At 39.7% G+C, this 23,253-nt stretch overlaps 1 protein-coding gene across 7 annotated transcripts in view; it reads right to left on the reverse strand.

The window, feature by feature from the left end:
- Positions 1–23,253, reverse strand: part of Dclk1 (doublecortin like kinase 1) — a 335,028-nt gene that overhangs the window by 80,900 nt on the left and 230,875 nt on the right. For all 7 annotated transcript variants that reach the window (XR_007108673.1, XM_047552013.1, XM_047552011.1 and 4 more), the window contains exon 5: positions 11,656–11,772. Coding sequence is in view for 6 of the 7 variants with exons in the window: in XM_047552013.1 (XP_047407969.1) it covers positions 11,656–11,772 (117 nt within the window). In the remaining variant the exon portion in view is untranslated. The remainder of the gene's footprint in view (positions 1–11,655; positions 11,773–23,253) is intronic.

A 23,253-nucleotide genomic window follows, 5' to 3' on the forward strand; every position in this document is an offset into this window, starting at 1 on the left:
CTCTTTACAGTTGCTTCCTAAGATTCATACACCAAGAGAAAGCTAAATGGTTTTAAATATCTCACACTGATTCAAAAATTAGAGATTTCTAAGCAAGACCATTTAATTAAAAGGTGAGCAATTTTTTTTTCATTCAACAAATTTTGATTGTGTTTTTGCATATGGGGACACTGTGCTAAATACAGTGGATTAAAAAAAAAACACACAGAAACTGTATGGATTGGTGTAGAATCACCCAACATTATAGTGTGTATATCACCAGGAATAAAATGAGAATTCATGGGGAAAATCAAACTTCTGTTGAAGTGGGACTCTCCTAAAACACTAAGTATCTGTAAGGAATTAAGTAAGGACATCTAGTTCTCTCTGAGGAGAAGCGGGAGGGGGAACAGACACACATGTGACTATTTTAAAATACTAAATCTACTGAAATAAAAGATCAGAGCTTTAGAGATGATTCCCCACCCCAACCTGAGTCGGTTCTTTGTACCAAAATCAGAGAGTTGATGAACTTTTGATCTGTCCTCTCTTTCTTTAGATGCATAGATCTCAAAGCTGTTATCAAACATGGACATGAAGAGAGGACAAAGGGATAATTTATAAATCACTCTTAACTTTCTATAAAGTAGTTATGAACTCTGCTGGGAGAAACGCCAGACAGGAAACCCACTCACACACCCTGCTACCACCGGCTACAAGGCTTCTCCTTGCTTTTTAGAGTAAGAAAGTTTGCTGGGACTGAGTACCTGAAATGTTTTCTGTCAAGCTTTTCCTGCATTTAAATATGGCTATGGTATGAGAAACAATGTCTATACAACTCCATTTGATCCTCATTGCTTTTGTTTATAAGAAGATTTTACCAAGTATTTGTATTTGTAATTTTGTCCTGTTATCAAACAAAATCTAATTTGATGATTTTATTAATATCTTATCAAAGTCACAACAAAGTAAAAAGCACACATTGAAAAAACTAGAAAATATATATTAAATGGTAGAACTATAGACAGTTGATTTTCCTACATTTCTGAAATGTTTAATGATGATAATGTATTACTTTATGAAGAAGACATTTAAAATTAATTTCTTAATAGGGAATTTTATTTTATGACAAAATAGTGATTGTTAAGTGAAAATAAATTTCAAAGTGACAATCTTCAATGGTTATTGGTTTTTTTTGCCTTAATTTTCCTTCTTCTTTTCTATAAGGTCTTTTATCCTTCAGGCCAGATCATTTTTACACTCTTTCAAGGATATATAAACTTCAACATTTTTGCTATAACACAAAATTCTGGCGCTTCTTTTCTTCCTCTTCTTTTTTTATTTCAACAGTGAGTAACTTTCTGGACATAAAATCTACCTTGCTGTTTCCCTGTCTGCTTTTAACACACAGAGAGGCTCATTTATTTCTGTCCTACACTTGTTGGGTTGAGGGGAGGGAATGTGTTCATATATGTGTGCGTGTCTGTAGGTTTAGGGGGCAGCAACTGAGGTACATCTCCTCAGGGAGTCTGGCTTCCAGCCTGAGACTGTTCCTTACTCCCTAATCCTCATAGAGGCTGTCAATTCCCTAAAATCTCTTTTCCCAACCTTTGTCCATTGCTTGCCGCATTGCTGAGAAGAAAGAAACAAGGAAGTTCAAGGAAGGACGGACAGACAAGCATACAAAAAGATGAGAGATGACTATCTAACAGAGTAGGAAAAAGATGTTCTTTCCTGATTCTAGCTTCACAGGTGCTCCCTCCTAAGGTGATGCAGAGCTTTGAATTTTTCCAAAGGGCCCATTTGCTGAGAACAATGAGAAAAGAGGAGAAGAAAGAACAGAAGAGAGGAAGAAAGGGACATGACTGTGTGAATTTTTAAAATAAAAACTTAGAGCTAGTCCCTTAAGCCTCAAAAAAATCTAGGCAAGCTCATCAGCTTCTAGTATTTCTCAGTTCACTCACCCAGTCAACATTTTACCAGTTAGCAACCATGAGCTCACAGGTGTTACAGAACGAACAAAGAACTCCCTCTTTGAGACCTTATGGTCTGGTAGGGTGGTACAACATGTCACTTGTAGACTGGGAGCCCAACCAATTGCCACAGGACTCCAGGGTTGGAGAAGATGCAACGGAGAGATAGATGACCAGGGGACATTTTGCAGAGATCAGCTGAGAAGAGTTGGGTGTTGTGTTAGTTAGCTGTTGATCATCGTGATCAAAATACCTGACCAGAACGACTTACAGGAGGAAAAGTTTATTTTGGGCTCACTGTTTCTGAGTTCAGTCTAGTCAGCCAGTTCATCACTCTGGGCAAGAGGTGAGGCAGGTCATCATGGCCGAGGAAAACTGCTTGGTTCTTGGCAGCCAGAAAACAGAGAGAAAGCAAGATACCAGGGACAAGATGGAAGCCCCAAAGGCACACCCTCAGTGGCTGACTTCCTCCAGCCACACGCTACCTGCTAACAGTTACCACCCAGCGTAATCTAAGCATTCCAACTCTGAACATTCCTGCGTGAACACAGGAGCTTGGGGGGACACCTTACATTCAGACCACAACAGATGCACTGGTTTTTGACATCTGAAGTGACAGAGGAAGACACTGTATGAGATAGGTTTTGGGAAATTCCAAGAGTTATTTGGAGAAACACATTAGTTTCTAGGATAGAGAATAAGGAGATGTGGCTGGAAAGGAAGACCTTGGCCAAATCAAGATAGTTCTTCACCTGAGGACAAGGAATTTGGACTGTTTGGCAGTGAGTAAAGGCAGCAAGTGGGACACTGGTGCGCTGGGCAGATGTATGAAGCAGAGAATAAAGGCAAGGAGGTCAGCCAGCAGGCTTTTCGGTAGCTTGTGATAAGCAGAGGAGTCCTAGAACAGAGAGAGGCTGCCCAGGTGGAAAGAGAGTGAGGGCATGACAAAGGGGGACAGACAAACTGAATGTGGAAGGAGCGGGGAGAAGGAATCAAAGATCATCTCAAAGGAAAAGGATAAAAGGTTAACTTAATAAAATATGGTCATCTAGAGTTGACAGACACAAAAGGAAGGAATTTTTGAACCCCTATCAGATGGGATCGAGGACAGGCTGTAGTTATACAAGGGAATTGGGCAACCATGGACACCGGTGGGTGAGGGTCAGGACTGAGTCAGAAGCCTCTCTGATCACCACCAGTAGCAGTGCCCACTTCAGTGAAGCGTGGAAGTCAGCTTAGGGGCAGCCCTGTAATGACCCCATGGACAGCATTTCCAGATAAGACCCCATGACCACTGAAACAGCTCCTTCCCAGACATTGAGTGGTGTCCCCCCAAATCCTATGACTTGCTTTTAGATGCTTCTTGGCTTCTCAGCATCTGCCACTTCTGGCCTCTTCCTCCATCTCAACCTTGCCTCTTTGACTCTGTCACTGCACTCATTGTCCTCTGGTCTCCTCTAATCTGCTCTGAGAATTGCACCTGTTCCTCAGGATTCCATTTTCCTCTTCACAAAACTCTCAGTGGGGTAGAGGAAGGAATCTTACATTTCAATTATTTGAATCACTGCTATCTGCCAGCATCTCCCAAATATACCTCATCAGCTTCAACACAGTTCCTTAGTCCTAGTTGCTGACCTGTCCGAAGCATGTCCCACTCCACATGTCTAAAATGGAGCTCATTCCCTACCTTTCTTCCTCACTGGACAAACCTAAACCTGTTCCTCATCCCTGATCCCTCTCTCCCTCTGGCTTCACATCCAGTTAAATTTCTGGTTTCATTTCCCTTTTGAAGTCGCCCCCATTTCTAATGGAGCGGTTTCAGTTCTGTCCTGACAATTTCTTTCCAAGGTGATGGCAGGGGTCTCCCAGAGTTATCCTGGCCCCTCATCAGCAGCCATCCTTTCTACTATAGTGCCACTGTTTCTAAACCTCAACTGTGATTATCAAGCCCTTGATAAAAATCCCCTTTTACCTCCTAACGTGCCTTCATGGCCCTGTGCAATCTGAAAAGCAAATGGACTATCACTGTGTTCTTCAGTCCTTTCCTAGAATTCTATTACTTATTTTTATTGGACTAATAACTGTTCCCTAATACATCGTATATTTTCATGGGTTTGTGCCTTAACTCACAAAGGGAGTGCCCTCCTGGCCCTTCTTATTCTGGAAGGATTCTTCTAGTCCTAACTTGTAAGCCCTTGTCTCTTAGAAGCTTTTTTTTTTGACTCTATTAATGAGATTGAACCCTTTCTTCCTCTGGGTCTCTATGTCACTTACTACACTATTAACAGAAATGGTGTATATGTTTGTCTCCCAATTAGAATGCAAGCAACTCTAAAGACAAGGACTGTGGTTTAATTATCTTTGTATCCTTGGGGCTGAATACATGCCTGGAACACAGCAGACACTCAGGAAATGTCTAATTAACCTGGGGCATCAATAGTAGGGAGTTATAAAAGAGGTTTATATGGCATGCTATCCCCAAATAAATAGTAAATCAAGTTAATGGTTCAAAGCTTTGACAAGTATTTTTGGAGATCTTGCTGGGGTCAGTACTAGAGGGAGCTGATGGGTGAAAAGACAGAAAATGAACAAAGAGATGGGCTCTATATGCCACAAGAAATTCCAAAAATTCAAGAGATGAATTATCAGCCTCTTGATTTTCTTGGTGCATATTGTTTTCAACAATTCCTTTGGAGCCTCAAAGTAGAAGACATCCTCCATAGAATGTGTAAGACTGAAATATCTGCACCAAAGGAAGACTGAGCTGAAGATTAATAACTAGCAATCTGCCTTTGAAGGTGTTTGATAGAAATCAAAAGAATTTGACAAATTGGAGCTGATTAAAATTCTCTTCACTTCCCCATCTTTGATTCTTGTCTTATCTGCATATGTTGCATAAAATATTTTATGTAACCATAAAAAAGTAAAATTTGAATAGCATAAATAAAAAGACTTCAGGATTTCCCGAGTCATATACAAAAAGTATCATGTCTGGGAAGTACGGAATGGTGCTTTGATGGTACAAGTTCATTAAGGGTACCCGGATTTTCTCTCTTTTGTATGCTCAATCTTCCATTCCCAGAACCCAGCATTGATGGTCCATGATGGGTTCTCAGTGTGTACTGGATAAATCAATGATTGTTGCTATTAGTGTCTCTCAATAAGCCAAGACTATTTTGTCATCCTTTGATATTCTGGTAATCATCTCTTATTACTTACGTTCCCTAATATAATGTAAATAATATATACATAGTCATTATACTGTATTATTTAGGGAATCATGATAGGAAAAATGTCTTTCATGATCAGAACTGACAACTTTTTTTCCTGAATATCTTTGATCTGAAGTTGTTGAATTGATAGATACAGAATCTGCAGATACAGAGAGTAACTGTGCTTTTAGACCATGTGCTTCTGAAGGAAAAGAAAGTGCATTAGTTTATACTCAAATTGATGGACGCAAAGCACCATGGCAGGCTTAATTATGCTTGCCATGATTTCTGTAGACTGAGATTCTAGATCGAGGATGTCATTTGTTATATGGTTTGGATGTGAGGTGTTCCCAAAAGCTCATGTGTGAGACAATAGAAAGTTTGGAGGACAAATGATTGGGTTAAGAGAGCCAGTGAATTAATCCCCTGAATGGATTAACTGAGTGGTAACTGAAGGTGGGTAGGGTATGGCTGGAGGAGGTGGGTCATTGGGGGCATGCCTTTGGGGTATATAGTATCTAGTGAGTGGAGTCTCTTTCTGCTTCCTGATCATCACGTGAGCTGCTTCCCTCCACCACACTCTTCTACCATGCTGTTCTGCTTCACCTCAAGCCCTGAGGAATGGAGCCTACAGTCTATGGATTGAGACCTCTGAAACTGTGAGCCCCTAAATAAACATTTCCTCTTCTACAATTGTTCTTGTAGGTCTTTTAGTCACAGCAGCAAAAAAAGGTGACTAAAACATTATTCTATAAGAAGAAGTTGGCTATGTATTGGAATGGAATCAAACTCCAAAACAAAACAAAGCAAAATTCTCAAAGTTCTAAAAGACCCAAGAAAAGGTCGAAATTTTGACATATGTAAATTCTAAGGAGAATTGAAGCAATAAAACTTCAAGACAGGTAAACATGGTTTTCTTACACTTTCACATGAAGAGAAAAATGTGAAACAAAATTAAAACTTTATTGGTCTTTATTGAAATCAAATTAGTGTCTATTGTTATTTTTGGAGATATTTTGTTATAACTTTTCTATATAGTTATATATTTCCTATATAGTTTTGTTATAACTTTTCTATAACTTTTATAACTTTTATAACTTTTTTGTTATATAGTTCTATATAGTTTTGTTATAACTTTTCTATATAGTTTTTTATAGGGGATTGTCTTTAAATAATTTACTTTTAAATTAAGTATTTTATAAGATGTCTGTGTTTCAAAGACACACACATGTTTAAAGAGTTAACCCATGTTTATGTTTTATGATGCTCTCATATATTCTTGTTTCTTTATAAACCAACTAAATATCATTTTTCCAGGTTCTCAGTGATTCTGTATACAAAGTCCCAGTCCTGGGGGCATGATATTCTTTTGGGTGTTATTAATGTTTCTGGTTTCTCTTTCTTCTAGTTCCCTTTTCATTCTTTGGGCCCCTTCTGTAATACAGACTATGATAATTCAACAGCTATGTGAGTTATGTTATCTATAAATTATTTGGGGAGGGGCCTTGACCTCTGTGCTTCTTGAGAGTAGGGGCTCTTTCCTTTCATCTCTGCATCATTAGCGCCTAGCAAATGCTCCATGCTAGCAGGCCTGTGACTGATATTTATGAATGTGTAAATGAACACCTTACATGAATAAATCACTTTTAACTTCTTTTAGTCCTGAGAAGAGAAATGGGTAAGGACAAAGATTTATAGAGGATTCTTGTCCTTGTTCTAATGCTGACCTACAAAGGCAAGTTTCTGTCCACCACTGTCATCCATCATGAGGTTGGGGCGAATCATTTACCTTTCTGGGAAGCTGGTGCTAGAAGACTAATACTTAGGCTTATGTTGCAAGGTATTATGATGTTATCAATTCAAAACTCAAACGAGGTACTAGAGTAGCTATTTCCTGGCAATTAAAACTCTTGGAAGTGGAGCAAAGAAGCAGGTATCAAAGATGGCCAGCTTGTAGCTGGAGTGCCATGAGCCCCAGTACCAACCTTGTGCTGCTACTCAATTCTGACTCTGGCCAGACCTGTGAACTTAGCCTTGCTCTGCTTCCTAATTTCTACAAACAAATAATAATAGATTATCATATTTGTTGAGAGATCACAAAAGATCAGGGGAGACTAAAGCCCTAAGTACACTATACTGTTTCATTTAAATATAAATTAACCATATGCTATGGTTCAGATAAGTGTCCCTTGAAGGCCCACATGTTGAAGCCTTGGACCCCAGCTTGTGGTGCTACTGGGAAGTGATAGAACCTTTAAGAGTGGCCTAGTGGGTGGAAGTCAGGTTGTTGGAGACATAATTGAAAAGGGTTGTGGGATACTGATCTCTCTCTCTTTCTTCACTTCCTGGTTACCATGAGGTAAGCAGCTTCCTCTGCCATGCACTCCCATCATGAAATACTGCTTGCCACAGGCCCAAAAGAAATGGGGTCTCAACCAATCATAGACTGAAATCTCCAAAATAGTGAGCCAGAATAAATTTTTCCCTTTTTCAGCCAATTATCTCAGGTATTTTGTTATAGTAATGGAAATCTAACTAACACACCATAAAATTGTTAACAGTGGCATGACCCTAACACTGAGCAAATGTTAACTTTTAAATATGCCCCAATTTCTAAATAATGTAGGAAGCTGCATTTTGGAAGGTGAAATTTAAACAACTGAAGTAGAAATTATTTCAAATTTCAGGTTAATGTTTTAGGAGAAAAAACAAAGATTATTTAATGTTCGAAATCCAGATTCATGGTGGTAACTGAGTTTGGGCAACATCAATATTTCTGGGATAGTAAAGTAAAATCATTCACAGTCTACTCCCTGTGATTTATGAAAAACATCAAACAGGTTATTTTAAGAAAACTGATGCAATTAATATAGACATAATTTATCAATCCTTTCCCCTGGTTTCAAGACACATGGGTGAGTAGGAATGGGAGGCCTGGGGCCAGAGCTGTGGAGGAGTCCAAAGGACAGCTCCCCTGATATACTACAGCTGCACTTGTCCCTGTGAGAAAGGCAGCACCACTGGAATTCATAAGCTGTGGGCTCAGGTCCCCCAGAAATGGAGTGTTCTTGAGATCATTGACATAGTTCACACATTTGTGTCTGGAGAATGGCTACTCTGTGAACCCCCTGCAGATTAAAATCATTCAGAGAAGGTGGTAAGACTTGAAAGAAAGTCAGAATAAAGTGATAATCACTGCTTATTAAGAGCTGGAAATAACTGCATATTGTAACCAGGAAATGGTTGTATGTCATCTCTTTTAGGTCAAAATGCAGGAAATGGAAAATTTCATGTATATGAAAGGCTCACATTAAACAAATCATCTTTGGTACCATATCATTTATTTTAACCTAAAAGTTATAGATACCTTGAATAAAATATAAAATTTTTTAAGTACATATTGCTTTAAAAATAGATTTGGATTCCATTTTCTTTATGGAGTAATTAATACCTGGCCTGTCTTACCTATCACAAATTCCAAGTTAGTGCTGGTTAAATCAACCAGATTTTAACTAGAGTTGAAAAGGGCTTCAAGCAAACAACAGAAAATGGAAATATTTGTTCTAAGCAACCTGCTGATTTTGAAGTAATGTGTCTACCTACCTCATGCTTCTACAAGAAATAATTACAAATGCTGGCAGTAACAAATACAAATTACACTTAATTATGTTTGCCTACCTGCTTTTTTGAGTTTCCACAATTATTTTTGGTAAATGAATATAAATCTAGAGGTGCTAAGTGGTAACTATGTTATCAGTTAATTCTAAGGTGCAATTATTACTTATATTCATAATTATCTTTTAACATTATATTTGTGAATTTGTTCTTTAACATGTGAATAACATTGTCCACCATTCCTTTTTTGACTTATGGAGACCAAAACAAACAAATAAACCAAAAACAAAAAAGGAAAGGGAAAAAATGTCCTAGGAGTATCCGACTGCCTATAATTATTAGCAACAACAAATTAAGATCGATAGTACATATTGATTATCTTGAATCATCTATAATGTAAAAGACATAAGAACTAGGCTAATCACTCTCATTATCAGATGTCGCCCCCATCTGAATTTTTTTTTTTAGTAGTAACACTGAAAGGAAGGAGAGTAGAAAGATTAAGTAAAATCTGTCAAGGTCTATGTTAGTGTGGATTGGGGACTAATTTAGTTTTTTAATATTTATAATTTTTTTTTTATTAGCAGTGCTGGGGACTGAACCTGGGGCCTTGTGTAAGCAAGGCAAGTTCTCCATCACTGAGCTACACATCCAGTCCAATGGTGATTATTTTTAATAGTATTGATGACCTTTCAATATGTGTGGGAGCTCTTTCCCCTTCATCTTCCTTCATGATTGCACTAAATAACTAAAATTTTAGTGACAACAGGTTGTCTAGGCTTGTGACCTTTACTCCTCTATGGGGTTCATCCCACAGTCCAGGTTTGGTTAGAAGAAATAAAGAGTTTCTTTAGCAAAGGCCTCACTTTAAACCTGTCAGCCAGTCAGTGGGCCTGATAAGTCTTCCAGGGTCGTAATCTACAGCAGTTCTAGAAGTACATGTCATTATGTGGAGGTTCTCTTCTCTCTGTGTGGGGTATCTCTCTTGAAAGGAGGGACTTTCCCTAAAATGCCAGAGAAAGGATGGTTTTCAGACAGAATTCCTTCTTCTATTTGGTGTCTTAATTCTCAGGCTAGAATTAAGGTCAGGAGGCAGAAGAAGTTGGCATTTGGTGCTCTCCACTGCTCATTATTCTCTTGAGCTAAACTTCAAAGTACCTAGAGCTCTACTCTTGAGTGACAGGGGCTGGAGATGGACATGGCTACTTGGAGACAAGTGGAAATACAGAAAGTAAGTCATTTCTGCAAGGCCAAATTAAGATGAGCATACCATATCTATTCCTCTGGGTTATCCAGAATTAAATGGATTTCTGTATTTATTTCCTTTCTGTTACTCACAACCTAGTAACTCTCAAATATGAGCAAGCATCAGAATCACTGATGCTTTGGAAACCCCCACCTCCTTATCCCCAGTTCCAGAGATATTCATTGGTCTAGTGAGGGGCTGAAGACCTGGCATGGCTGATATGTGCTCAGGTGGTAGTGATGCTGCTAGGCTGAGAACCACTGTTTCTTGAAATATGGGCCATGGACTACCTGATCAGAATTACCTTGAGACTTGCTAAAGCACAGGTTCATGTCCAGGGGAATCTGAGGGAGCAGGGGATCAGGATGACAAATTTTACCAAGCTCCCAAGTGACTCTCATACACTCTAAAATTTGAGTCTTACTACCTTCTCCCTTAGTAAGGACTTATTTTAGGGTTCCATTCAACCCATGATGAGCTATATCATTAAGTTCTCTGCCCACCTATAAATTAGCAGGCAAACAAGCTGCATCTCAAGTGCCAGGCATGTTCTGAGACTTATTCCCTGACTAGCTATGATGTAGGCCCTGTTGTGGGAAAGGGTCAGTGGTCACCCATCTTTGCTATCCTTGGAGTGAATGTCAGGGGAGAAAGTGGTCTTTGGAGAAATGACAGAAAATAGCAGGAGGGGGAAAAGCCCCAAAGGGAAGGTGACTTAGGGAACCCAGTTGGGCAGGGTGGTCTAGCTGTCCAGTCTATTAGGAGTTCCTTCTTATGTAGCCCCAGCCTAGTGCTATCATTTAGACCCTGGGCTATGCTGTTGAGTAAAGGAAGGACTCCCTCCACATAGGCTCTAAAGATCTTTGAAGATATTTTAAGAGCTTCCCTAGCTTTCACGAAATCAGATAATAACCACTTTGTGGTTTGCATCATTTAATAATTCCCATTCGACAATTTATATCATTTAATAAATAACTCCCTTCCATAGTGAAATGGACCTTACACTTGAGACCAAAGCATGACGCCTTCTAACTGATCCATGTCAGTTTTAAGATCCAAGGAGGGGAAGGCAGGGCTGAGATGTTCATCCTGCAAGTACACAGTCCCACCCTCACACCACACCTGGACCCCAGCCAGACGGCCCAGCCAAGGCCCCTGCAGTGTTGGTCCCTGTTCCACCCTCCCACTCTAAGTGCTTTTAGCTCCACAGTTGTGAAAAAAAACTAAGGCCAGAGTCAAAAATGTGTTATACACAGGTTCAGCAAAGACAAATAGGAAACACTTCATAAGCCAGCCCTCCAAGCAGAATAAATGCCATAACAGAAATTTCTAGAACCTGAAAGATTAGCTTCTGTGGCTGAAATGATAAGAGTCAGTAGTGTACTTTCATTTGTGGGTAAATCTGGGTTTCCTGAGTTTCACTGAGTACATTTTTCCAAGCTCAATGTTTTTTTCCCTTACAGCCAACATGCTAGACTCTGGTAAATCTGTTCAACAGCTCTAACATGTTCTAAAATTATAAACCGGAATCCACACTGTCTTAAAAACCTCACGCTCTGGCTTCACACACCCTCTGCTCCTCATGCGTCAGAAACAAGGCAACCGCTTGCAGTCTCCTCTGCTGCTTTACCTGAGCTGGTGGAGGCAGGGGATTTGCTGCGCCGGGAGGGTCCTGGGCTCTTGGTGGTGCTCCGGCGGGATGATGAAGCTATTTTGGTGTAAGAAGTGGACTTCACCACACGACATTCTGGGGAAAGAACAACAATCACGCATCAGAATTGGGTGGCGACACACACGCCATCTTGAAATACACAATAAGCCTGGATGTAGAAATATATGGCCACCCTCAGTCATACCTCTGGTCAACTCAATGCTTGGCTATGGAACCAGGAGAACAATGAGAAGAACAAGGTGGACTTCTTCGACATGGAAGTCAGTTATCTTCAGACCTCTTGCTTACCCTCTTTGGAACAAGATTAAGGATTCACTGGAAGTGATAGGCTGATAAAGGGGTACTTTCATTGGGTTTCTCTCCACCCACCCTTTGAGCTGTGTATGTGTATCACTTGTGAGATAACTAACTCTTTTTTTTCCAAGAGAAATATTAGAAGAAAGCAAAACCTCATAAACCAAGAAATGTGGTGATGGAAGCTTCCACCCCACATGACAGGTCCACGTTTACTGTTCTAGGGTTCCTCACAGGATCGTTGTGGTCTTTACAACGTGTGGGCAACAGCACAGTTGCTTGTAGAGGTAGTATTGGTGAACAGATGCTATTGTTCTGCTAAAGGAATTGTGCGCACCTGCTGCAGAGCTTACTCTGTGTCTATAAAATGATCTTGGCCCGAGGATGAGAAACAACTGCTTTCATTAGATTTCAATCCTCAGTGTTCATGTTCATTAAATTCAATACTAAGTATCCTGAATAGCAAAGAACTTTGTATTTCTCTCTCAGTGAGCTGCACCGATAAACTATGCTGTATAAAACCAGGTATCTTGTTCTCAAGAAATCACTTAATATTTATGTGCTTATAATGATAATCAATGTTCACTACAGATAGAAAAAATACAAAGGATATTTTAGAAAACACCCGAGATGCCCCACAGTCAAGTGATACTCATTTGTGGGAGGGCAGTATACAAACCCCTAGAAAATTTCCTACTTATCTGTATATTTAAACAACATTGTACTGACCCAAATCACACTTTCGCCACAGCATGAATGATCATTTGCCCAACTCCTCACTGAGGTTAGGTGGGGTTTTGTTTTGTTTTGTTTTGTTTTGTTTTTAGGTAAATTTTTAAACAAATATAAACCTTCATTGCTTGAAATCTGAATTGGTTTGATTGCCAGTAATATTGTACACTTTTTCCCACATGCATATTAGCCATTTGTATTTCTTCTTTTGCAATTACTTATTCATGTCCTTTATGCATTTGCAGTTGAGATTTTTTTCTAATTGGTTTGTAAGAATGTGTTCTACATTAAAATTTTATCCCTTAGTCTATTATGTTATAAATATTTATCTTTGTAGGTAGTTGTTGAAACATGTTAGCCTTTTGAATGTGGTCTTCTTTTTAAGGATAGCAGTTTAAAACTATAGTCTAGTTTATTAACTTTTCCATTATGCAATTTTAACCATTTTATGCTTTAGTAACCAAGAACACTCAATTCCGATTTAATGCTAATGTCTGAGTTCATCTTTGAAAATTTCAGCTTATTCATGCAATTTTTAGTTTTCTAAGTTCAAAACATGTTTCTTTCCCTTATCCACATTATGTGAATAAAATAGTTCGTATTGTTTAGTAAAAAAGGAATGGGAGACTTGAATTGGAGATAGGACATAGAGAAAATGCCCCATGAATTGAACTGGGGTAAAAAGAAGAGAAAGAATTTCATGAAGGAGGTGGAGGTAAAGAGGGAAAAGGGAAATTATTAGATTTTAGTATTTAAGATTTTCTCTTCCTTTCCTCATAGCCAAAAGCAGGGAGAAGTAAATTAGGGCATTACCAAGCTTACCCAGTTTCCCCCAACATTCATTTGGGTCATTGTGGCTGATCTGGCCCTCTCAGGTATCCCTGGCAAGAGATTTCATTTCTTAAAGAACAATAAGGATCATATGGTAGTTCCATTTCTAGTTTTTGAGGAATCTCCATACTGCTTTCCAGAGTGGTTGTACTAGTCTGCAGTCCCACCAACAATGTACAAGGGTACCTTTTCCCCCAAATCCTCACCAGCATTTATTATTGTTTGTATTCTTGAAAATTGTCATTCTAACTGCAGTGAGATAAAATGGTAGTGGAATTTTGATTTGCATTTCCATGATCGCTAGAGATGCTGAACATTTTTTTTTCATATAGTTGTTGGCCATTTGTATTTCTTCTTTTGAGAAATGTTATCCAAAAGAACTAAAATCAGCATACTGTAGGGATATAGTCAACTCAATGTCTATAGCAGCACAATTCACAATAATCAAAGCTATAATCAACCCAGATGACCATCAACAGATGAATGGATTAAGAAATTGTGGTATACATTATGGAATGCAGTATGGAGATTCCTCAGAACGCTTGGAATGGAATCACCATTGGTATATTAAATATACCAAGTTGTCCCACTCCTCAATTTATACCCAAAGGACTTAAAATCAGCATCTACACTGATGCAGCCACATCAATATTTATAGCAGCTCAATTCACAATAGTCAAACTATGGAGCCAAACTAGAATCCTTCAACAGATGAATGGATAAAGAAAATGTGGTTTATATACACAATGGAATATTACTCAGCCTTAAAGAAGAATGACATTATGGCATTTGCAGATAAATGGATGAAGTTGGAGAATATCATGCTAAGCAAAATAAATCAATCTCAAAAAACCAAAGGCCAAATGTTTTCTTAGATATGCAAATGTTATTTCACATAAGTGGGTGTCTAGGGAAAAATAGAGGTACTTTAGATTAGGCAGAGGGGAGTGTAGGGAGGGAAGGTGGTTTGGAGGTAGGAAGGGTAGTAAAATGAATCAGACATTATTATCCTATGTACACACATGATTATATGACCAGTGTGATTCTATATCCTGTAGAACCAGAAGAATGATTAAAATTATACTTCTTTGATGTATGATGTCAAAATGCATTCTACTGTCATGTATAACTAATTAGAATGAATTAAAAAAAAAGAAATTGTGACACACACACACACACAATGGAGTTTAACTCAGTCATGAAGAAGAATGAAATTATGGCATTTACTGGTAAAATGGATGGAAATAGGAACATTATGCTAAGTAAAATAAGCCAGTCTCAGAAAATCAAGGGTCAAATGTTTTTTCTCATATGGAAGCTGGAGCAAAATAAAGGAAAGGAGGGGAGGATAAGATAACATAACAATACAGGGAAAATCAGTAGAGTCGAAGGAGACTGAGAGGGAGATGGGAGGGATGGGAAAGGGGAAGAAATGAGACATGAATTTTAAAAAATCATGCTAGGGGCATATATAAATATGCCAGAAGGAATTTAATCTTTATATATAAGTAGAAAGAACTAATCAAAAATAAATAAATAGGTAAGTGTAAAGAAGATCAGTCGAGCAAAGAAAGGAGAATGGGGGAAGGGAGAAGGAGAGGGAAAAGTGGAAGGACATGAAATAAAATACAATTCCATGCATGTACGAATTTATTGAGATGAACCCAGCTACTAGGCACAACTATAATACCCTATAACTAAAAAAAGAACAAGGAGAGGAAAAGTCATTCACAGGGGGATATTAGCAAAAATTTAAAGATATGAATAACCAAGAACAGAATTAATAATGCAGAAGATATGCTCAGCAACACCAGGACCATTGACATGGAACAATAATGCCTACTGATGTGTCCATGGAGATTTTAATTCAGGAAGCAGAGCTTTGGAACACATGAAGATGACTGAATTACATAATGATTGTCCTCACAACCGACAACATATCCTGGGGCATGTGCTACATTTTGAACATTTGACCAGCCTTCAGGCAGTAGGTTAAAAACCAAACTGAATGACCATAACGTGGCCAGTCCATGGGAAGGCTTCTGGTTATATTTTCATCAAATGCCCACTATGTGCCAGACTCAGAGCGGCAGGCAGATGTAGAACAATTCAAAATTGGAACTTGAAACACTCACCACCTGGTAGTGGTGCACAGAGTCACTCTGGGTGGGTGTGTGTGTGCCAGCAAGCCCTCTTTTTGCTAATTTTTATTTCATAAACTTCACATTTGAAAAATGTTGGTTAGTGTAACGAATTGCTCTTAAGTAACAGTATAGTTTCTCGTATTAAATCAAAATGAAGACTATAGCAAGGGCAGGATGACCAGAATATTTTGTCTCAGGTCATGGATACTAAGAGGTCACATAAATTTAAAACAGTAATTTAAAAAGTGCAGTGTCTGCTTAGTAGGAATGAGTAGTTAAAATAGAAAGCTACCAGATGGTGCCCATTGTTAATAACAGCCATCTCTGCGCTGCAACATGAGTTAAGAAGATGATTTTAGGGTTTAATCTCATAGGCCCAGGTGCCAGAATTGCTAGTTACAGCCAGGGCTCTGAACCAGTATAACAGAACCAATCTTGCCACACTAAGTTGACATTTTCCAACTATCAGAAAGATACTAGTTATTGTAGTCAGGAAACTCAGGCTTAACGGAGAAAATGTAGGTATTTCATTAGATTTCTGAAGGATTGAAAAGGACCTGGGGGCTCATGCCATGCTTTGATGGCTTTCATGACTTATTTTGAACTTGGTTCTCATCATACTATTAATTGATCATCATTACTCATTAATTAGTCTGCCTCCCACTCCCTCTTTCCATTAGGTACCAAACAGTGCCTGGAATATTAACAAGTTTGTGATAGCTGCTCAATAAATGTTGGTCTGAATTGCTATTGGCCCTGCTACTACGTGTGAACTCTTAACATTCATTGAACTAATCCGATCTTTCACTTTACTGATGAGGAAATTGAGTCTCAGAGAGGCTAGAAGACTTGCATCAGAACTGAAGTCTCACGGACTGGTGGCTTTCTCCCTACCCCAGTCGCTGAGGTTGTGGCCTAAGCATGCTGTTCCATTGTGGATAGAGTCTGAGACATTTCTATCAGTGCCCGTGGTCAGAGGCAGACAAGTGGGCAAGGATGGCAAACATCTATTTCTCATATCAACAGTCAATTAAAAATTAAAGATGCTGAAGCTAACTTTCTATCAAGATGTCCATTGGATCAGAGAAAAAGAAACAATGAACTCTCTTTCAGAAGTGGAGTTATAATGAATTAATAACTTGGGGGATCATGGAGTCTGAAAGATAATTATGAATATTACAAATCTTGTACCACTTGCCTTCAGGGTAAGAGTGAGAGGCTTCATGACTCACATTGGGGATTAGTAAAATTCTGAAAGGCTCAGAATGAATAACAGCAGCAGAAACAACACAGAATTACAGCAACCACTTTTTCCTTACACTAGGGTCAGCATAAACCCAGTTTAAAAAAATATTGCAGCACTTAGGCATAAATTAGAAGGAAAAAAAAAAAGCTCCACTGTCTTTCGTTCCAATTACAGTTTAGATTTTAAGTATTTTAATTAATTTAAGTGGGAATTATATTTTGTCATGATGAAAATTGCAGAGAAGAAAAACAAATGCTGAATTACTTTAGAGAGAATGCCAAAATCTTTGCCAGCTGAAAGCCACAATTTAGAGACACCATGAACCTAAATGGCCAGTAAATAGAAAGCTTTTGTGTCCACACAAAGGACATTTTCACTGCCTTCGGCAAGGAAGAAAGTAGTACTTCTCCTATAGGGTTGGGCGCCTGCCTTTGGGGGCACCCGTTCCATTCTGATAGTTTTGTCACCCTTAAATTTTATTGACTAATTCTCTAAGGGGTTGCTTTTTCTTTGGCTATGGAGATTTCTGAACAATGCAGATACTCCTTAAGGAAGATGATAGTGAAAGACCATAGTGAGGTGCTTGTAGGAAGCTGTCGAACTTCTCCTAAAGATCTCAGTCTACCCAAGTACAGCTCTTAGGATCTGCAGGGATTTGGTTCTGTGAACCTCCATGTGTACCCAAGTCCATGGATGCTCAAGTCCCTTATATAAAAGGGCACAGTATTCACATATAATCTACATATATTCTCCTATATATTTCAAATCATCTTTAGATTACTTATAATATTGACTTAAAATATTACACTGTAAGTGATATGTACATTGTTGTTATGTTGCACTTTTTAAGGGAATAATTATGAGGAAAAAAAAGTCTCTCTGTTTAGTAGATCTGCAACTTTTTTTTTTTTTCTATTAGTTTTGATCCATGGTTGGTTGAATCTGATCCTCGATTGATTGGTAGAGCTCATGGATACGGAGGACTGACTATATAGGGCTACAATGTAGATGGTTGTCCCTCCAAAGGCCTATGTGTTAAAGATTTGGTCCCCAGGATGGTACTATTGGGAGGTGGTGGAAGGCAGTCCTTAGGTCATTAGGGACATGCCCTTGAAAGGGATTGTGGGATTCTGGTTCTATCTTCTGTCTCTACTTTCTGGCAGTATCTCAAGTAACAAGTGTACCATGTGCACTTGTTATAATGTGCTGCCCTATCAGAGGTCCAAAGCAATGGGACTGCCCAATCTTGCACTGGAACCACCAGAACTGTCTTCATAAGTTAATCACCTCTGATATTTCTTTATTCTAATTCAAATCTGTGACTAATACATATAAGAAATCAGATCAAACACATGAATTGTTTCTTTGGGGACTGAATCTCCCATAATAAACAAACCGGGCAAGGAAGATATGGTTAAACCTTTGTTTTAGAAAGTATATTCATAGCTCTTTGAGGTGAAAAGTATCATTCTCCATGTGGTCTGAACTAACATTAGCTTTACAGACGTTCTGGGGATTTGGTAAGATGAAAGTTGAAACATTTCCCACCTTCAGCCAGGCCACTCAAGAAATGGGCATTCTGTGATGGACAGATTTAGAGAGACAACCCAGATGGTGATGTATAGAGAGGAGGAGGAACATATTCTTTGGCTATATTCCCGGTGGCATGAGAACCTCCATTTAGGCAGATCCTTCCCCCACTCAGAAACAGTTGGTAGGTAGGCTGGAGTGTTATAGAAGGTGCCGAGGAATAAAAATGATTATAGAATTCTACTGCAGGCACCAGCAGCTCACCTGAGTGCACAGGATTCAGACATTCAAAGGGACCCACTTGTACCTTTGGTGAATCTTGAACAAGGCAAAGGTTTTTAGACTGGGTTTTTTAGACAACCTTGGTGACATGTTGCATGCTGGATAGGGGATGCTTTTTAAATAAAGATTTTTTTTTTTTTTTTACTTCTCTAATCTCCTTTTAAACCAGCCAGAATAAAAGCACCCTCAGGCAGAGGCCCCTAAATTTATCTCTACTCCATACTCAGTTGTTCTGAGCAGTTAAGGAGATGGTTCAAGTTCATCCAGAATAATTCATTAGGAACAGTCGATGCTCTGTGCTTTCTGCCCTATCCTGATTACAAAGGCAAGCTTACTCTTAATTTGGCAAAGGAACAAAGTCTCCAAATGGAACCTCTGTCACTATGTGCAAAAGAGAGTCAGGAAGCACATTCGGTTCTGGAGACTTTTTATAAAAATGGCACAAAATCAATGACAAAAAGAGAGAACTGGCAATTCTGGCTCTCTTTTCTCCAAAAAGTTGCCCTTACATGTTCACATTCTCTGAGTCAGAGGCACCCTTGAGAATATCAAGGTTATCAGTGATTACCAAGTCAAATCTCTCCTGGGTTCAGAATATCCTCTCGCATCTCCATAAGTGATTGCCCCACTCCCCTTGAGCATCTCTAATGCCTGGTGGATTTGCCACCTCCTCTATCATGGATTTTGGAGTTTTCTCTACCCTTGATTAGTCCCCAGCTTGCCTGTGTGGGTGAGCTGAACAGAGCATTCCTGGTATAATTGATGACTAAAGTTCACTTCCTATAGAAACACAATGATTTTCACACTTCACAGAAGGATTATGGCAAATGTAGGCTCTTTGCAGGAAGGGACAGTGCATCTTCCGAGCTGCATGTTCTAGCAAGGCGGGCCCGTCCTGTGCTTGTACTCCACCTGGTTTCTCAGTCAACCCTAACACAACACCAAAAGTCCCCGTTGCTACCACCTGTGGGGTTTGGAATAAGTGCCACTTCCCTAAGCTTTATATGTAGCGTGTCTGGGATGAAAGCAATCAAAATCGAGACATTCTAAAACAGCTTTTTTAAAACAGAGATCTGGAGCAGACTGAGGAATCAGTTGGAGTGGCTTAGAAGGAGAGTAAAGCCCCCCCAAACTGAGATTTTAAAAGCGCCTTCTAAAAATACTGGCACGTGTGTCTAAAGCAGCACCTCGACCAGCCCAGCACAGCTTTCTGAACACCAGCTCAGCACTCCAGCTGGCGCCCACGTGTGCCCGCCCCACGTGGCTCCCGAGCACTGGCTGGGAGCTGATCCCTTACATAACATCTGCAGAAGGTTTTGAGGCACTGGCATTTTTGGTATTGACATCTCAAGAGTCACTACTCAGATCTACTATTTTTGATAGCATGAGTGATTCTCCTTTCTGAATGCTTTCCTTTTCCCTAACAGTCACCAAACAGAAAAGTTACTTTTCTCCTAAGCAACAGTCCAGAGGTATGTGAAGATCCTGAGGGGGTAGATGGTTTTGTTCCAAAAGACTCCCTGGTCACCCCAGATCCTACTCCTCTTTATTATTTACGTCATTAGTGTTTTCACCCACATGGTCCCAGTTGGCTCATCTGGCCATGCCTGAGTTTCAACCCTGAGGGAAAGCAGAAAAAGAGGAGGCCTCCAGATATCAGGCAAGAAAAGCTGCCTTGTGCCTTGTTCTCTCAGATCTTCATTTCCTGAAATTGATGCCATCCTTGCTGTTCTTTTCTTCTTCCCACATGTTGATAACACTGCTTAGTGCTAGTTACTAGTAGCATCCTTGGCCTCTATGCACTACATACCAGTAGCACCTTAGCTGTGATGACCATAAATGTCCTCACACATTGCCAAATTTCCCCTGGTGGGGAAATAGTGTCGCTGATTGTGAAGTGTTGCTGGATGACTTCGTTAAGGCAAACACTTCCCTATGGAACCCTCGGTTAATTTTAAAATTCTTCCTTGATGGTGTTAATGAGGCCACCAGCCTGAGCCCACAAACAACGCACTTCCCACATTCTTTCTGCTGGTTTGGCCAACATAAATTGATAATTTTGAGTTTCAGTGCTTTTCACTACATTGTAGGGGACGCAATTCCCAATGTTGAAGGTCTTCGATAGTGTTACAACTGGATCGGCATTTACTGCTTTACTCAGCCCTGAGAACACAGGAAGATGGCGTCTTGAAATGCTGAAGGTTTCTAAGTTTGGAAGGTGGAGGAGGTCATGGGGCAAAGGGTAGAGAAAGAGGGCTTGCGCTCCACGCTGTGCAAGCCTAAGTTAGCAGAAGTGCTGAGCAGGGCCCAGGATCAGCTTCGCTCTAAGAAAAGACCTTTCCATTCCAGACACCACCTGATTTCTGCAATGGCCCCCAAACAGTGCTCCCCAGGACTTTTCAGGTGAGCGCCAGCACCCATGCAGGACATTTTGTTTTTACCTGTTGAGACCTGGACCCTACTCAGAAAGTTTTGCAACACTGCCTCAGAACAACAGAGTCATGTGCCCTTTATCTCCTTGCAGCTCAGGGTCTTTCCCTTCTGAATGTGAAATGTAAGCGTAGTCATTTGTTTTCCCCATAAAAAATCCAACATTGGTAGTACAAATGTCCCAAGGAGTCACTGTCCTCAGCTGTTCACTCAGGGCCGGCTGTCTTTCCATTAGCTGATGCAGCTTTTCCAACAGCCTTCTTCATGTTTTTGAAGGTACAATAGTTACTTAAATTGAGTAGCTCCTCTTGTCTGGCTCTGAGTTTCTTCTCATATAATCCTACACATTCAGTGAGATGTTTGAACAAATCACAGATGCCCACAACCTTTCTGCCCAAAGTGTCATGTGTACTACATCATTCAGGCCAACTGCAATGCTCTTTTAGTCTTCACTGAACTCTGAGCGCCTTGGGTGATGGAAAACACAGATGGAAAATGGCCAGCTCATATTAGAATAAAGAACTCAAAAAACTCTACACCAAGAATGCAAGTAATCCAATCGACAAATGGGCTAAGGAAATGAATAGACACTTCACAGAAGATCTACAAGCAATCAACAAACATATGGAAAAATGTTCAACATCTCTAGTAATAAGAGAAATGCAAATCAAAACCACCCTAAGATTCCATCTCACCCCAATTAGAATGGCGATTATCAAGAATACAAGCAACAACAGGTGTTGGCGAGGATGTGGGGAGAAAGGTACACTCATACATTGCTGGTGGGGCTGCAAATTAGTGTAGCCACTCTGGAAAGCAGTGTGGAGACTCCTTAGAAAACTAGGAATGGAACCACCATTTGACCCAGCTATCCCACTCCTTGGCCTATACCCAAAGGACTTAAAATCAGCATATTACAGAGATACAGCCACATCAATGTTCATAGCTGCTCAGTTCACAATAGCCAGATTGTGGAACCAACCTAGATGTCCTTCAATTGATGAATGGATAAAGAAAATGTGGTATATATATATATACAATGGAATATTACTCAGCCATAAAGAATGATAAAATTATGGCATTTGCAGGCAAATGGATGAAACTGGAGAATATCATGCTAAGTGAGATAAGCCAATCTCAAAAAAACCAAAGGACGAATGATATCGCTAATAAGTGGATGATGACACATAATGGGGGGTGGGAGGGGTTAGTGTTAGGGTTAGAGTTAGGGATAGGGAGGGGGGCAAGAATGGAGGAAGGAAGGACTGTATAGAGGGAAAAGAGGGGTGGGAGGGGTGGGGGGGAAGGGAAAAAAATAACAGAATCAAACAACATTACCCTATGTAAATTTATGATTACACAAATGGTATGCCTTTACGCCATGTACAAACAGAGAAACAACATGTATCCCATTTGTTTACAATAAAAGAATAAATTAAAAAAAAAAAAAAAAAAGAAACCAGAACGTTGACCCATAGCCTGCAGCAACCTGCCAGGAAAGCAACACCTTTGCTATGATAACCATCCAGGAGGTAGCACATTAGAAGTCAGATTTATAGGAAGTCAGACTGCTATCTCTGGTAACAATCGAGGAAGCTAAACAATAGCCCCTGTAACAATCAGTCTCAAATGGCTAGGACTTGATAAGTAACTGAGAACTTCAATTTTTGTCCCCACCTTCAACTTGGGACCAACTAGAAAAAGCCATGTATGACCCCTAACCAATGCCAAACAATGCCCTGCTCCTAGACAGCCTGCCTGCATCTTCCCTATACCATCACTTCCATTAGGGCACAGCTGAGCCTTCCCTTTCTTCCTGAGCTTTCTCTTGCTCTGCTTGCCTTTAAGTCTCTGCCAAAATGCAGATGGCTGACTCCCTGTTGTAGCAAATGCTGGCTAAATAGCCTTAGTTTTTCTCACTTGGTTGGTCTTCGTTTATTTCCACAATACACATGGCTCTCCATAGCTGTGATTGGAGCATGGAGTTCCGTGGCACAGGAAATCTCTCTTTTTCACTCATACCTTGGATTCCTTATGCTCATGTTTTTGTGCCACCTTGGAAATAAG

This window comes from Sciurus carolinensis, chromosome 5 (genome assembly GCF_902686445.1).
Source record: "Sciurus carolinensis chromosome 5, mSciCar1.2, whole genome shotgun sequence".
NCBI classification, from domain to species: Eukaryota; Metazoa; Chordata; class Mammalia; order Rodentia; family Sciuridae; genus Sciurus; species Sciurus carolinensis.